This window comes from Typopeltis vanoorti, chromosome 25 (assembly GCF_054136105.1).
Source record: "Typopeltis vanoorti isolate ZY-2024b chromosome 25, IOZ_Tvanoo_1.0, whole genome shotgun sequence".
NCBI lineage: Eukaryota > Metazoa > Arthropoda > Arachnida > Uropygi > Thelyphonidae > Typopeltis > Typopeltis vanoorti.
The window spans coordinates 3,112,172-3,129,648 of record NC_143573.1 but is presented as its reverse complement, the minus strand read 5'-3'; the positions used below and the strand labels follow the sequence as shown (position 1 = coordinate 3,129,648).

The window sequence follows — 17,477 nt, the reverse complement described above, 5'->3', positions numbered from 1 at the left end:
TGTTGCTACAAGCCAAAGAGCACAGCAGTTGGGGACCATGAGATGTTTAGGCAGTTGAGCTAGGCAAGTGCAAGTAGAATGATTATTATGGGAGATTTTAACTACAGCAGTGTAAGTTGGGAAAAGGAAAATGCATGTAGTAATAAGGGAATAGAATTTTTTCTAGAATTCTTGAGGGACAAATGTCTTACACAACATGTAATAGAGGGAAAGAGAGGTTCAAGAGTTTTGGATGTGGTCATTGCATCAGAAGAGCTAATAATAACAGATATGAAATCTCCCCCCCCCCTCCAGTTGAAGAGAGTGGCCATGTGGTTTTTACTTGGAAGATGAATAGACATGCAGGACTTTCGAAGAAAAGGGAACATATGTGGAATTATAAGGCTGGTGATTATAATAGTCTTAGATATCAACTTAGGGCAGTCCCATAGAGGGCAGAATTGGAAGGCTGGGATATCATTAGCACTTGGGAAATTGTGAAGGAATATTTGTTAGCAGCAATAGTAAGCTGTATTCCATGAATGAAGAGGAGGACACAATTTGGTGTAAAGTGGATGACAAACAATATCAAATAGGAACTGCAAGTGAAAAAGAGGTTATGGAAGTGATATAAGGAGAGGGGTGGAGAGCAGATGCATGAAGAATGTAAGATTCAGGCCAGGAGAGTGACTAGTATGGTGAGGAAGGCAAAACTGGAATATGAGAAGAGATTGGCATTAAGATCCAAAGAAAATCGTAGGGAATTTTTTCGTGAAATGATTGTGGAAGAATGACATTGTGAAATAAAAATATCAATAGAGTGACTGATGCAGAGGACATAGTGGAGTTGTTCAATGAACATTTTATTGGAGTATTTCATCCTGGAGAAGTAAGTTTTTTAATACTAGAGGAATAGGGCAGGTTCAAGGTTTAGAGGTGCAAGAGGAGTGTGTGTTCCAAATATTGAGTACTCTGGATGTCAGTAAAGCTCTTTGACTGATGGTATTTCATCATGGGTTTTGAGAGAATGTGCTAAAGAACTGACAGCTCCATTGACTTGGCTTTTCATTGAAAATCTGTCTACGGGAAAGGTACCCAAGGAATGGAAGGAAGGTAAGATAGTGCCATTGCATGAGGGCAGTCGCAGACTGGAGGTATGCAATTATAGGCCAGTTTGTGTTTCATCAGTAGTTGTTAAGATCTTGGAGAAATTAGTGAGCGACCATATACAGCATTGGGCAGATGAGGGTAATGTTATCTGTGAGAGTCAACATGGATTTGTAAGGGTGCTCTTGCTTTAGTTGCCTTTTATAATAAAGTAACGAGCAGTTGATGAGGGAAAGGCATGTACTGCCTTTTTTTTTTTTTTTTTTTTGGATTTTGCAAAGGCATTTGACAGGGTGCCACATAAGCTGATATTTAAGTTGTATTACATGGGTTTAGATGTCAGGTTGGTCAACTGGATCCAGGATTGGCTGTGTGATAGGTATCAGAGAATTGTGTATAGTTGGGCAATATCAAAGATGCAGAACATTACAAGTGGGGTCCCACAGGGCTCAGTACTGGGACCTGTATTGTTTAACTTTTATATCAATGACATGCAAGATTTATGAAAGCATACCTGAAAAGGGGCTGAAAAAATAGCTGAAGGAAAACTTGAAGAACAAATTGGATTCAGACCAGATAGAGAACAGTCAAATTTTCTTTAAGACAAATGACTGTGAATCCATTGGAATATAACAGAGATCTGGATTTAAAGAAAACCTTGCTTAACACGAATTTGATATGCGCAATAATCGGTTAGCGTGATTGAGCAAAATGATATTTCCTGCTTTAAGTGACTGATTAATCAGTTAACTCAATTGTTTTTTTATGTTACATGAAAATTTTTTTTTCCAATCTGCAGTGAGTGGTGGCACTTTTCAGAGCAGCAGCCCAGACACTCGGCAGTTGACTCAAAGCTATCATCGTAAGCACACATGCAAACTCTGTTTTCTTGCTCAATCACTTTTTCTTCATTTTGCTTGTCTTTAGATACCTATATGGCTTTATTATATTCACCCTCTGATATGGAATAGAGAAAGACTGATAAAGAAAGCGGCAGTAATGAAAAGAGAAAAGTAATTATGTTAGAAGAAAAGCTGGAAGTCATTAAAAAATGTGAAATTGTTGCTAGTAATACAATAATTGTGCAAAACCTGGGATACAGTGAGTCTACAGTTTGGACTATATTAAATAAGCAAAGAATACAAAAAACAAAGAAAAGTTGCTACTGCTTTTTTAAGCATGCAGATTGTTCAAAATAGAAGCCCATTTAATGATCGAGATGAAGCTTCTTCTATCACTCTGGATTGAGGATTGTGAAAAAAAAAAAAAAAACTTCTTAGTAGAGGGAATATTCAGACAAAAGTTCACAATATTTTTACCTCATTTGAAAGAGACCAAATTTTCAAGAGGAATCTAAAAGCTTTACTGCAGGTTTACGATGGTTTGACCATTTTAAAAATCAAGCTAGACTGTACAACCTCTGTCCAAAAAAGAAACCGAACTTTTGATAGAAAATAAAACACAGGCCAATTATAATTATTCAAATCATTTATTTCAATCAATATACTCTCCCTCAGCTTCCATACGGTGTTTGGCATGGTCAATTAATTTTTTAAATGAGTTTTTTTATATTGGTTTTGGGATACTGTTGAGGATCGTGGTTACTGCCCCTTGAACATTTTCAATGGTGTCATATATCACTTTCTTTCATAGGCAAATGAAGTCAGGGTAAGAGAAGGAAGTCACTGGGTGCTAAATCAGGTGAATATGACAAGTGATCCAACACAAAAACTTGGTTTTTGCTCAAAAACTGTCTCACAATGTTCGAACAATGAGATGATGCATTATTAAGCAAAAGTGACCAGCTGCCTACATATTCATATCGTACGCGACGAATTCTCGCTATCAATCGCTTCAAAACTTCGAGATAAAATTCACCATTGACTATTTAACCAGGCAGAGTGAATTCTTTGCCCTTGGAATTGTAGAAACAAATCAGCATTGTATAAGACTATTACACTTTTTTTATATAATGTTCGTCAAGTAGCTTTATTTTATCGTCCTACATGTTTCAATTCCACACAAATCAGCATTGTCTTTACTTTTGACTTCTCCAAGCAACTTTTTTTCGGATGCCTTACGTTTTGTCACCAGTAACGATCATTTCAAGAAATTTGAGTCCTTATGAGCGATTTTAAAAGTCCTTGCAGTGTTCAATTCGATACATTTTTTGGTTGTCAGTCAACTTGTGGTGTACAAATTGCGAATTCAATTTACGAAGGCCCAAACTCTCGGTCAAAATGTTATGCACAGTTGATTTTGGAATTCCCAATTCATCTCCAATCAATCTCATGGACGATTTCGGGTTTTCTTTGATGAAATCATGCACTTTTTGGATGTTAACTTTGCTCAGTCCAGTTTTTGGATGGTCCAGCTTTTCGTCATCCTCAAGCATCTCACGACTACTTTGAAATCGTTTAAACCACTCGTAAACCTGAGTACGGGATAAGCATTCATCACTATATGCTTTTTGAAGCATTTGATGCATTTCGGGAAAACGTTTACCAAGTTCAACACAAAAGTCAATTGCAGCTCTCTGTTTGAAACTCATTTTCCGACCGTTCGTCAAAATGCACTCTTGGCACTATAACATGGCTTCTAATGAAATAAATGTCATAAACAGTTGGCACAACACTAACGAAGGTTGCCGCCTTTGACAACAAAAAGATACAACAGGTGGCGTCACTGGTTTCTTCTATTTTCAAAAGGTTCAGTTTCTTTTTGGACAGAGGGTGTATAACGTAAAATAACTGGGTGATCTACTAGTGCTTATAAAGATTCTGCAGCTAAGTTTCCTGAATAATTGCAAAGGATAATTCAAGAGGGTGATTATGACAATCAGCAAATATTCAAAGTTGATGAAATTGGTTTCTTTTGGAAGCATATGCCAACAAAAACTTTCCTAGCTAAAACCGAAGCATCTCAACCAGGATACAAAGTATCTAAATCGTCTTGCGCTTTGATTAGGAGGCAATGCAGAAGGCGACTTTAAACTCAAGCCTATGTTAGTTTATCGTGCGTAAAATGCAAGATCTAACATTATTGAAGAAATCAGCACAATTGGAAAAGAACTTGGATTTAATGAACTGTGAAAAACTGTGAATGAAGATGTGAAAAACTTGCTCGATTCTTATTCAGAACAGTTAGGGAAGAATGATCTCCTTCGACTAGAAGAACAGTGTGCATATGAAGAAGATAAGAAGTGTGAAGAAGAAGATAATGTTACGACTAAGAAATTAACTGCAAAATAACTTGAGCTAGTTTTCAACCACATTGAGCATACTAAGGAAATTTTGTTTGATGCTAATCCTGATATGGAACAAAGCTTTGAAGTCCACCGAAATCTTTACTTAATTTTTTGTAATATAGTAACTCGATCAAATGTTCATACATTAAATAAAAATTTCAGCAGTTGATTTTCATTAACTTTGATGATTTTATCCTCTAATATAGCTTATATATATATTTTTTAAATTTACACTAACTGATGAATGAATTGAAATACAATTTTATAATTTAAATAGTTTGATGAATGAATTATAATTATTCCTATTGTTTATTGTATTCGCTTAATGGGATTCCACTCTGCACGCATTAATTGATGGATTAATTAATCACGTTAAGTGAGGTTTTCCTGTATTATAGATCCGGAATAGGTATATGACAAGGTGTTCAAATACTATAATTATACATATAACCAGGACATATCGAGCAGTATATAATCTTTATTTAAGTTGTAGGTCAACATTTATAATTCAAGCTGGTACAGGAAGATGGTTTTATATAAAATCAGATGTGAGACAACAGTGCACATTATCTCCAGTCTTCATCATTCATCATCTATGGATCATATTATAAAGAAAAGTGGCATTTAGGCTTGATATCAAAATTGGAATGTTTATTTTATCTCCCCTCTTTGCTTCATGCAGAACGATGTTATGCTCTTAAATAAATTCATTGCAAGTCTGCAGGATTTCTTGACTACATTGAATAACTACTGTAATAAATTTGTTGTTAAAATTATTAGTAAAATAACATAAAAAATAGGCAGGAATATTTGAAACATTATTCCCATTGTGAATTTTGTGCTCAGGACCATCACTGCACCTGAAACCAAAAGCTCTGTCATTCAAAACAAATGGATACAACTGAAAACCTTCACCAATCTTCTTTAAAAAACATGCACACACCAATCAAACTATACATACGCTGTTTTATGCCACATTTAAGTCATTGCTAGCTATGCACTTGTACACTATCAACCACAAGCTGCCGAATGTGATCTTGCTTTGAATATCCTCAACATCTCCTCTCTTTAAGAGACAATATCTTCTAACTTAAACATCAATCTTTTTTCCTTGGTTTTAGACTTATCTAGGTAGTCTCTCTAACATTCTTACAATAAAAACAGACTTATTCTAGACCAGAAGTTTGACTCACTTGCTCAGAAGCAAAAACCAACTAAAGTAAACCTAGCAATCAACAAATGGGTTGTCAACATATTCAGATATTCTGAAACTTCAGTTCTCCTGAAAGAACATGATTTTGCTATAGTGACTGAAGGATTCCATATTTGGATTTCCTGCATAACATTAAGAGGAACCTAACCACCCTATCTTGGGCTAACTGAGACCTCTAGCATTTTCTGGCATAAACAGAAATGGTAAACAAAAAAAATCCTCCAAAAACTAGGTTTACTTTTTCACCCAAGACACTACTTCTGATCTGTTTCCATGTGTGTTGTTTAAGCTCCTCTGTAGTGGAATTCCATAACCTCTTCAACCTTCTATGGAATTCCATAGGAGGTTGAAAATGTGAATTCTATGGAAGCTATGGAATTCACATTCCATAGCCTCTTCAACCACCAAAAACTAGGTTTACTTTTTCACCCAAAACACTACTTCTGATCTGTTTCCATTGTGTTGTTTAAGCACCTCTGTAGTGCAATTGGAAGAATGACAGTACATTGTGCCCTTCGATTGGAAAAAGACCCAAGTTCGATTCTCATCGTGACAGGAGGAATCTTTATATTGGCTTTTTTCAATTGAAGGTGAGTTAGCCAATTTCATATGGAGGTAGCAGGATTTTTTCTGAAACTCAGGTTTTTTATCCTGCATACAGACAAATCGGCCTTCAGGACACATGCAGTTTACAGACAAGAAATACTAGTGGTGTGGATGATGGTGATGGATGGAAGTAGTAGAGACGAAGTGTTATAGAATGGGTGCCCCCCCCCCCTCGATGAGTCTTTGGAGACTCGTTGGAGGTGTCACAAAATAATAATAATAAATAATAGCAACTTCCCAACTGTGTCAGGCAGACTGCAGACAAGACAATACAAAAGAACAAACAGATAGATTATTATGTCTGTCCATGAATGCTAGGAGTATCAGAAACAAAGGGATAGTTTGTTGCTTTAGTCAATATGTTGCGACCTCAAATTGCATGTATTAATGAGACCTGGCTATCAGAATCGGACATACTAACTGGTATTGAGTGTCAAGGGTACAGTATTTTTAGGAAGGATATTTATTTATTTATTTATTTATCTTATGATGATACAATGGCCTTGAGGTCCTTTTTTACAGGGAAGTATGGCACCATCTTAATTCACCCTAATTTTATCCGGGCTGGGGACTGGCATAGCTGACGAATTAGGCCTATGGCTGGGTTGTGGTATTCCTGACTGTAATCCATGTGTTCACGGGACCAGTTTGCCTGTTCTGGGGGACGAAAAACCTGAGTTTCATGGGTGAAAGAATCTCCTTCCTCTGTATGAGACCAGCTAACTCACCTTTCATCGAAAGAGACCAGATAAAGGTTCCTCATCACGGATGGGAATCAAACCAGGTCTTTCTGACTAAAAGGGTTTCGTCTATACCAACTGAGCTATGGAGGCTTAGGAAGGAAAGAGAGGGGAGGAATGCATAATCACTTGGGAATTAGCTAAGTTCATGAATGTTCCATTCAGAAAAGGTTACATGCTGAACTACAAAGCAGGAAATTATGACCAACCGAGGAGATTACTGAGTTCAGTGGAATGGGATCGGTTGCTAGATGGAAAGAATATCGAAAGTGCATGGGAAGCATTTGAACAATACTTAAATGATGCAATATCAGAATGTGTCCCAAGAATTCGAAGAATAAATAGAGTAGGAGTGAAATGGATGTGTAATCTTATTAAGCAAGAGATTCGTATGAAAAGAATGATGTGGAAGGAATACCGTGTGCATAAGGATGACGTCCGCTATGAACGTTATAAGCAGCAGTCACATAGTCACAGTAGTCACAACTGTTGTACTGTAAGCAAAGTCTGGGTATGAAAAGAAATTGCCTCTGCTTGCCAAAGACAACCCACAAGAATTCTATCGATATGCTGCAAGTAAAAGAAAGAATGAATATGAAAGAATAACCCTTATAAATCCTGATGGGATGAGGGTTATAGATGCAGAAAAGATTGTTCAGTTAATAAGTGCCTATTTTGTTAAAAGCGATCAACGTGGTACGTACCATTGAGCTTACTGTTACCTCTTCACTAGATGAAGGAACATAGGTGTATGAGGATGAGGTATTAGAGCTGATGCACAAATTGAATAAGGATTCAGCAATAGGGACTGATGGGATATCAGCACGTGTGCTAAAAGAGTGTTCAGCTGAACTGGCCATTCCTTTGACCAGGCTGTTTAATATAAGTCTCAGAACAAGGAAGATTCTGCAGGAATGGAAGGAATGTATGGTAGATCCATTGCACAAAGGTGGTGCAAAGACCCATGTATCCAACTATCGACCAATTAATATCTCAGGAGTGCTGGTGAAGATTTTGGAAAAATTGGTTAAGGCTTGCATTCAGAAATGGGTAGACAGTGAATCTCTGCTTTGCAGTGAACAACATGTTTACTAAGGGAAGGTCATGTTTTAGCAACTTGCTCACATTCTATAACAATGTTTCCATTGAACTAGACTAGGGTAATGGATCCACATGATACTTTTGGATTTTGCTAAGGCTTGTGACAATACAGCATGGTAGACTATTGCATAAATTGGAGGAAATGGGTTTGGGTTATACAATATTAGCATGGATAAGAGGATGGCTGACTATCAGATATCAAAAAGTGGTATACGGGAGGTAATGTGAGTCTGCAAGATTTAAGGTAACAAGTGGCTTACCACAAGGATCAGTGCTTGATCCACTGTTATTCATCTGTTATTAATCTGTACATTAATGATATTGGGAAGGATTTGACACACAGCTATTTGCTGATGATGTGAAGATAGGTAGGGTGATCAGGAATGCTGCTGATATTCAGTACTTGCAGAATGATTTGAATAGGCTGGAATTGTGGGCATGGGAAAATGGGTGTCAGTTCAATGTCAGTAAATGTAAAGTCATTCACTTCTGTGTGATTAGCAATGTCGTATTATATTGGTGGGATTAGGCTAGAAGAAACTGATGAGGCTAGGGATCTTGGAGTGTTAATAGATAGGAAGTTGAAGGTTAGGGGCCATGTGGCAAAGATTGCAAATACAACTCAAAAGTTAATTGCAATGCTGAAAAGAACGTTCACATGTAAAGATAAGGATGTTATTTTGCCTCTTTACCAGGCCTTGATAAGACCTCACTTGCACTATTGTGCACAGGTCTGGTCTCCTGGTTTCTTTTGTGGGTCTGATATATTGGAGAGAGTACAGATGATATCAGGATTGTGGAATACTAATTATGAAGACAGATTGAGAATTTATAGACTGCAGACACTAGCAAACAGGAAAAAGAGGGGTTATATGATTGAGATTTGCAAACTTCTGAAAGGGTCGCACAGGATTTCAATTTATGGACAGTGGGGAAAGGACAAGAGGGCATCATTTGAAGCTGAGAATGAAGGCCGCTAAGAAGAGTGTGAGGGCTAGATTTTTCTCTCGGAGGGTGGTGCGTGATTGGAATGGATTGCCATTGGATGTTGTTAGTGCAATCAGTGTGAATAAATTCAAAAATAAGTATGATAGCTTGTGTGTGTGTAGTATGTGTTCTCCCTCGATGAGTCTCTGACTCACTGGCAGTCTCTCTTAATAATAATAATAATAATAAATATTAATGTTCAAATTTCCGCAGTTAAGGTAAACAGATTTTATCTATTTACTGTTCATCCTATTTTTGCAAGATTATGTAAATAAGTATCTGAATTACATATTTAGCAATACTGTGAATTTGATTAAAACTTATTTACCTCTAATTAGGCAACTAATGAAGAATTTTATGAAGAAATGCTTCATTCTCAAGAGTAAGTAAAATTATTATCTCTGTATTTCTTTTCCTTGCTGTGTTCCTAAAAAAACATTGCAAAATATGTATTTATTGTAGCTGGTAGGAGTGTTATCACTATCTATCTAGTCATGTCAGTCATCATTTATGTTTAAGATGTTTGCAAGGTTTTTATCCACTCATATATAGAGCACCATTTACTGAAACCTTAGCACATGTGGCTCTGTTTTGAATGTCAGCACTTGTTGATATATAGCCTACCAGATAAGTAATGCCATTTATATAGGATTGTCCAGAAAATACGTCGTCATCTGTGCAATTCAGGTATAGGCTTTTTGTGTCCTATTCCTGCTCTGTAGATGAAGTTGGTCTTTCCATCTTAGTCTTGGACATCCAAGGTCTCATTTTCCTGTAGGTTTATATTTATATGCCAGTTTTGGGAATCCTACTGTTATTCATCCTTTCTATGTGGTATAGCCAATTTTGCTGATATTCTTATATTTCTTGTTCGATGTTCTTTGTAGCTAATCGTTCTTTTATTTCTGTGTTTTACTTTTTATCTAATCTAGTGAGTCCCAGGAGAGGTCTTAGAAACTTCATCTGTGCTGCCTCCAATCTTTGTATGTTTCTTTGATTTATAATCCAGGTTTCACTACCAAATTTGAGAGATGGTTTAGAAGTCATATTATGTAATCTTAATTGAGTTTCTTTAGTCATTTGTTTTATAAATTTCTTTCAATTATGCCATTCATTCTATAAATTTGTAGTCTTGCTTCCAATTGTGAATCAGTATTGTATTACGAGATTATATTTCCTAAGTATTTGAATTATGTAATTTATTCTGTTATTTTATTCTTAAGCATAATTTTGACATTTTGAATGGTGTTTCCACAAATTGTCATACCTTTTGTTCTTGTTTCAGATATTTTCACTGTAAATTGTTTTGCTATTTCATTTAGTTGGTCAGTTGCAGTTTATCTTCTGAATTTGATATTAGTACTTGATCATCTGCATTTGGTTCAGTGCCATAGCATGTAAAACTGCAAGGGCTGGAGGTAGATAGTGCATGGGAAGCGGTAAAGGAGTGTTTGAAGGAGGTAATGACTGACTGTAGAGTCTGGATAGTAAATCAAGTAGAGGTTAAATGGATGAATAACATCATTAAGCTTGAGCTGCAAAAAAAGAAACAACTGTGGAGGGAATTTAAGCAGAAAGGTGACCTGCAAGCCCATGAACAGTATAAAGCACAAGCCAGAAAGGTAACGAGTGTGGTAAGAAAAGCAAAAGCGGATTATGAATGGAAATTAGCCATGCAAGCTAAAGAGAATCCCAAACAGTTTTTTCGATATGCTGCAAGTAAAAGAAAAAATGTATATGGCAGAATGATTTTGAGGAATACCGATGGTAGGGAGGTAACTGAATCAGTTGATATAGTGGAATTACTGAGCGAACACTTTGCAAGAGTATATCATCCTAATGGTGATATTGCAGGAATGAAGGAACAAATAGCTTATACAGGAATTGAGTGAATGAAATGGAGATGAATAGTATATTACAAAACCTTAATGTGAATACATCTGTGGGATTGGATAGTATACCAGCTCGGGTCTTACGTGAAGCAGCTAAAGAATTGTCAGTGTCTTTGACCATTTTGTTTAATTTGAGTCTTGGGTCTGGGTTAGTCCCAAGGGAGTGAAAAGAGGGGAAAATAGATACACTGCATAAAGGAGGTTCCAAGATTGCTGTTGCAAATTACCGGCCAATCAGCATATCAGGAGTCGTTGTCAAGGTTTTGGAGAAAGTAATCAAGAGAAAAATACAGGAATGGATAGATGAAATTGGGATACTATATGGGGAACAACATCGTTTTGTGAAGGGTAGATCATGCCTCACTAACCTACTTACGTTTTATAACATAGTGACGACTCAACTGGATAAAGGTAATGGGTATACAGTGATACTGCTGGACCTTGCTAAAGCCTTCTTTGACAGGATACCACATGGAATTCTAATCAGTAAACTGCAGCATATTGGGATGGATATAGGGTTGGTGAGATGGATAGGAGGGTGGTTAATGGAGAGTTATCAGAGAGTAGTTTATTGAGGGGTAGAGTCCAAAAGACGATCTGTGACTAGTGGTGTGCCACAAGGATCTGTTCTTGGACCATTACTTTTCAATTTGTTCATTAATGATATAAGAAAGGATCTGAGAGGAAGTGTTCACTTGTTTGCTGATGATGCAAAGTTGGGTAGAACAATAGTGAGTGCACAGGATGTCAAAATTTTGCAAGATTATTTGGATAGTCTGGAGAACTGGGCTAAGGAGAATGGATGTCAATTTAATGTGGCAAAGTGTAAGGTTATGCATTTTGGGGTGAAAATATTAGCAACAGTATATCACACTGGTGGAACCGTACTCCAGGAGATTGATGAGGCCAGGGATTTGGGAGTGTTGGTTGATAGGGAGTTGAAGTTTAGGGGGCACATTGCAAAAGTGGCTAAATCAGCTCATCAAATCACTTGGTTACTGAAGAATACTTTGACAAGCAGAAACAAGCAAGTTATTGTTGCTCTTTATCCAGCCTTGATAAGACCCCATCTTGACTACTGTGCCTAGATCTGGGCACCAGAGTTTCTTCTTGATGGGAAGGAGGTGGAGATGATCCAGAGGCGAGTGACCAAGATGATAGCAGGTCTATGGAATGAACCTTATGAGAACAGGTGGAAGATTTGTGGGTTGCAGAAATTGGTCGATAGGTAGAAAAGGAGTGATATGATTGAGACATTCAAATTACTGAAGGGTTTCTATAAGATTAATTCAGAGGATATTTTTCAGAACAGGACTAGGGGCCATCCATGGAAACTGGGCAAGAGTGTGGTTAGCAAGGGTGATAGAACTAGGTTTTTTACTTGGAGAGTGGTGAATGAGTGGAATAAGTTGCCAGAGTCTGTTGTGGGTGCCATGACTGTGAATGAGTTTAAGGGAAAGTATGATAGATACTGTGTGGATGTTGAGTAGTTGTTTAGAGCCTCCCTCGATGAGTCTAAGGACTCCTTGGAGTTGCCCATAATAATAATTAAAGGACCTCCCAGATGAGTCTTTGACTTCATGAGGTCTTGGGGTAGTAATAATAATAAAGTATTGTATTTAGCTGTTTATTATTTGTTAATTTAATTCAATCTTGGACAGTTGTTTTATATTCTTTTAGGATTCTATTTATATAAATGTTGAATAGGATTGGGGATAAACTGCAACCTCTTGTCTTACTCCTTTATTTAAAGTTATAGGTTCTGATAATGTCCCATCTGCAAATTTGATACAAATTTTTGTTTCTCTTTATAGACTTTTTATTGCCTTAATTAATTTAGGAGGTATTTTATCATCTTGTAATATTTTCCAGAGTAGATTTCAGTATTTCAGAATAGCTCTGCAAGAGGATTGGAATAAACTAGATAGATGGGCAAATGAATGGGGTTGTCAGTTTAATGCAGCAACATGTAAGGTCCTGAGGTTCTGGAAACATCGATGGGACACTGCATACTCTATGGGAGGAGTTATACTGGAGGAAGTAGGGGAGACAAGAGATCTGGGGTTGATGATTGATAGAAACCTGAAATTAGGGGACATATTGCAAAGGTGGTGAAGGTAAAATTTCAGGACTGTACAATGTTACTTATGAGTATCGGCTGAGGGAATGCGGACTGCAGAGTTTGGTGGATAGAAGAAGGAGAGGTGATATGATTTAGACTTTTAAAGTGTTGAGAGGTAGTTACAGGGTTTAACAGTGGGAAGGAGTGATGACAAGAGGTCATCCCTGGAAGTTACAAAAGTAAATAAACTGTGAGCAAGAGGGTGAGGAGTGGTTTCTTTGCATGGAGGGTGGTTGAACCATGGAATGCATTGCCTGATGGAGTGGTGAGAGCAAGAACGGTCATTGAATTTAAGGAGTGGTATGATAGACTTTGTGTTTCTTAGGGGTGACCTCCCCTCTATGAGTCTTGATAGACTTTGTGTTGCTTAGGAAGGTCCTCCCACGATGAGTCTTTTGACTCCATGGAGGCATGCATAATAAATAATAGATTTCTGTTCAAGTTATCATATGCCTTTTTGTAGTCAATAAATGGAAGAAAAGTGGGCAGATTAAATTCTTTTCTTTTTCTATGATCTGTTGCATTATGAAATTGGAATCTGGGCATCCTCTCCCTCTACTAAAACCACACTGTTCTTCTTCTAAATAATTTTCTGTATGTTTAATTAGTCTGTAATTTTCAAATTGGCTTTGGGACCTTTTTTTTTTTTGTAAATATTTATTACTACTCCACTTTTCCATTCTTTTGGGATCTTTTGATATTTCCAGATATTATTGAAGATTTTAAGTAGGTTTTCTTTTAAGCTGTTGTCTGCATATTTAAACAGCTCATCACATCCAGGCCTGGGCTTTTTCTATTTCTTGAGTTTTTTATTTTTCTAATTCTTCCATTACTATTTCTTCTGTACTTTCCTCTATATTGGTATCTTCAATTTTGTGATTTTTATTATTGTTTTGTATTTCTTGTTTTTCATTCCACAATATTTTATTGTGTTCTATCCAATCCTCTTTGGAAATTAGATTTTTTCTTAATTGGTCATTTTCTGCTGTTTATAGTTGTCTGAAAATTTTAAAACCTATTCTGTGTGGTCCAGTGTTATCCCGCTCTAATGATTTAACATATTTACTCCAATCCCTCTGCATATACTTATGGAAAGATTTCTGATTGATGGGAGTGTAACTAATCATACTTACCGGGTGTGAAATTTAAGGATGTAAGTGAGAGCATTAGAGTGCAAAAACAGAGGGTGAAAGAAATAACAATTGTGGCTGGTACGAATGAATTGAAAGGTGATAAATTTTTTATGAGAGAGGACTTGAAAGTATTGTTAAAGGTAGCGAAAGAAAAGAGTGACAGAGTTAGAATGGTGAGTCTGTTACCGCGGTATGACAGAGAGGAGTTTAGAAGGAGGGCCATAATCGCAAATGATATTATGCGGACGGTGTGGTGTGGAATTTGTGGACGTGTGGAATGAGTTTGATGGGCGAAAGGACTTATACAAGATGGATGGCCTGCATTTGAATGGACTTGGTGTGCGGAGACTGGAAAAAGTGTTGCTGAATGAAGTGAAAATGGATGTGCAGAACCAGGGAAACTAGAACTACCAAGGAGGGGGGGAAAGTGGATATCCAGACATCAGTGAGACAGTTGAGTGTAAAAATGTATATAATGTACCTGAGCCAGCAATAAGGACAAAAAATGGGAATGGGATATTTAGAATAACGCATCAAGATAGGGGTGGGACAAAGGGAACACTGCAATTCATGTATACTAATGCCAGGAGTATTAGAAACAAGAAGGAAGAATTTTTGGCCTTGATTGGCTCTTCCTGGCCACAGGTTATTGGCATTAGTGAAACATGGCTGACGGAAGATGATATAGTTAGTGGGATAGAATGTGTAGGTTATAGTATGTTTAGGAGGGACAGAGAGAATAAAATTGGGGGAGGGGTGTTATTGATGATAGCTGATGAACTGCAGCCAAGGAGAATTGAAGTATTGCAGGATAGTGAAAGGAGCTCATTTGAGGCTATTTGGTGTGAGATTGATACTGGCAGAATAAAATATACAGTTGGGTGCTGCTATAGACCAGGTGATGGAATAGATGGTGGAGATGGTGTGATAAACAAATTGATGAAATGAGTGGAAGGAGGGTAATTATTATGGGGGATTTCAACTATGGTAACATTGATTGGAAGGAGGAGAGGACACATGTGAGGAAGGAAATGGATTTTATTCAATTATTAAGGGATAACTATCTGAAACAGCATGTAATTGAAAATACTAGGGGTGTGAGAGTGCTTGACCTGGTAATAGTATCTGAGAATTTGACTGTAATGAATATGACCATGTTGCCACCTATTGGTGAGAGTGATCATAAGGTCTTGACCTGGGAGGTGGCTAAAGGTGTGAAATTTGTGATTAAGACAGGGTATATGTGGAATTACCATGCTGGCAAGTATGACAAGCTTAGGAGATTGCTTGGATCAGTGCCATGGCATGTACAACTGCAAGGGCTGGACGTCGATAGAGCATGGGAAGTGATCAAAGAGCATTTACAGGAGGTTATGGCTGATTGTATACCTAAGGTCCGAATAGTGAAACAAGGAGGGGTTAAATGGATGAATAACACCATTAAGCTTGAGCTGCAAAAAAAGAAACAACTATGGAGGGAATTTAAAGAAAGGGGTGACCTGCAGGCACACGAACGGTATAAAGTACAGGCCAGAAGGGTAACGAGTGTGGTAAAAACAGCAAAAGCCGATTATGGAAGGAAACTAGCTATGCAAGCAAAAGAGAATCCCAAACAGTTCTTTTAATATGCTGCAAGCAAGAAAAAAACTGTACATGGCAAAATGATTTTAAGGAATGACGACGGTAAAGAGTTCACTGAACCAGTCGATATAGTGGAGTTACTGAGCGCGCACTTTGCAAAAGTATATCATCCAGGTGGTGACGTTGAAAAAATGAAGGAACCATTAGTTTATATGGGAATTGTGATGAATGAAGTGGAGGTGAATAGTCTATTACAGAACCTTAATGTGAATACATCTGTGGGATTGGATGGTATACCGGCACGGGTCTTGCATGAAGCGGCTAATGAATTATCAGTGCCCTTGACCATGTTGTTTAATCTGAGTCTCAGATCTGGCTTAGTCCCGAAGGCGTGGAAAGAGGAGAAAATAGTTTCACTGCATAAAGGAGGATCCAAGACTATGGTTGCAAATTACCGACCGATCAGCATATCAGGAGTCGTTGTCAAGATCTTGGAGAAAGTAGTCAAGGGAAAAATACAGGAATGGATTGATGAAAATGAGATACTGTACAGAGGACAGCATGGCTTTGTGAAGGGTAGATCATGCCTCAGTAACTTGCTCAAGTTTTATAACAAGGTGACCGCTGAACTGGATAAGGGAAATGGGTTTACAGTGATACTGCTGGACCTGGCAAAGGCATTTGACAGGATACCACATGGAATTCTAATCCGTAAACTACAACATATGGGAATGGATATAGGGTTGGTGAGATGGATAACTGGGTGGTTGATGGAGAGATATCAAAGAGTAGTTTATTCAGGAGTAGAGTCCAAAAAACGGCCTGTGACTAGTGGTGTGCCACAGGGTTCTGTTCTTGGACCACTGCTGTTTAATCTGTTCATTAACGATATAGGGAAGGGTCTAAGTGGGACAGTTCATTTGTTCGCTGATGATGCAAAGTTGGGTAGGGCGATAGTGAATGCAGAAGATGTCAAAGTCTTGCAAGATGACTTAGATAGATTGGAGTTCTGGACTAAGGAGAATGGATGTCAATTTAATGTGACAAAATGTAAGGTTATGCATTTCGGAGTGAAAAGATTAGCAGCAGTATACCACATTTGTGGAACTGTACTCCAAGAGATTGATGAGGCCAGGGACTTGGGAGTGTTGGTGGATAGGGAGATGAAGTTTAGGGGGCACATTGCGAAAGTAGCTAAATCAGCTCATCAACTCACTTGGTTGTTGAAAAATACCTTGACGAGCAGAGAAAAACAAGTTATTGTACCTCTGTACCGAGCCCTGATAAGACCTCATCTCGACTACTGTGCCCAGATTTGGTCACCTCGGTTCCTTCTTGATGGGGAGGAGGTTGAGAGGATCCAGAGGCGAGTGACTAAGATGATAGCAGGTCTATAGAATGAACCATATGAGAACAGGTTGAAGATTTGTGGGTTGCAGAAACTAGTTGATAGGCAGAAAAGGGGAGATATGATTGAGACATTCAAATTGCTAAAAGAATTCTATAGGATTAATTCAGATCAGGACTGGTGGTGGGAGAACTAGGGGACACCCATGGAAGCTGGGCAAGAGCGTGGTTAGCCAGGATGTTAGAGCTGGGTTCTTTACTTTTAGAGTGGTAAATGAGTGGAATAAGCTGCCAGAGTCTGTTGTGGGTGCTATGACAGTGAGCGAGTTCAAGGCAAGGTATGATAGATCTGTGAGAATGTTGAACAGCTGTGTGAACATGATGTTTAAGGCCTCCCTCGATGAGTCTAAGGACTCCTGGAG

General features: G+C 37.8%; 1 protein-coding gene across 4 annotated transcripts in view; it reads left to right on the top strand.

Annotated features, from left to right (window-relative positions):
- LOC150092484 (uncharacterized) overlaps nt 1-17,477 on the top strand; it is a 356,538-nt gene that overhangs the window by 201,507 nt on the left and 137,554 nt on the right. For all 4 annotated transcript variants that reach the window (XM_090414744.1, XM_090414743.1, XM_090414746.1 and 1 more), the window contains exon 6: nt 9,319-9,362. In XM_090414744.1, coding sequence (XP_090270870.1) covers nt 9,319-9,362 — 44 coding nt within the window. The remainder of the gene's footprint in view (nt 1-9,318; nt 9,363-17,477) is intronic.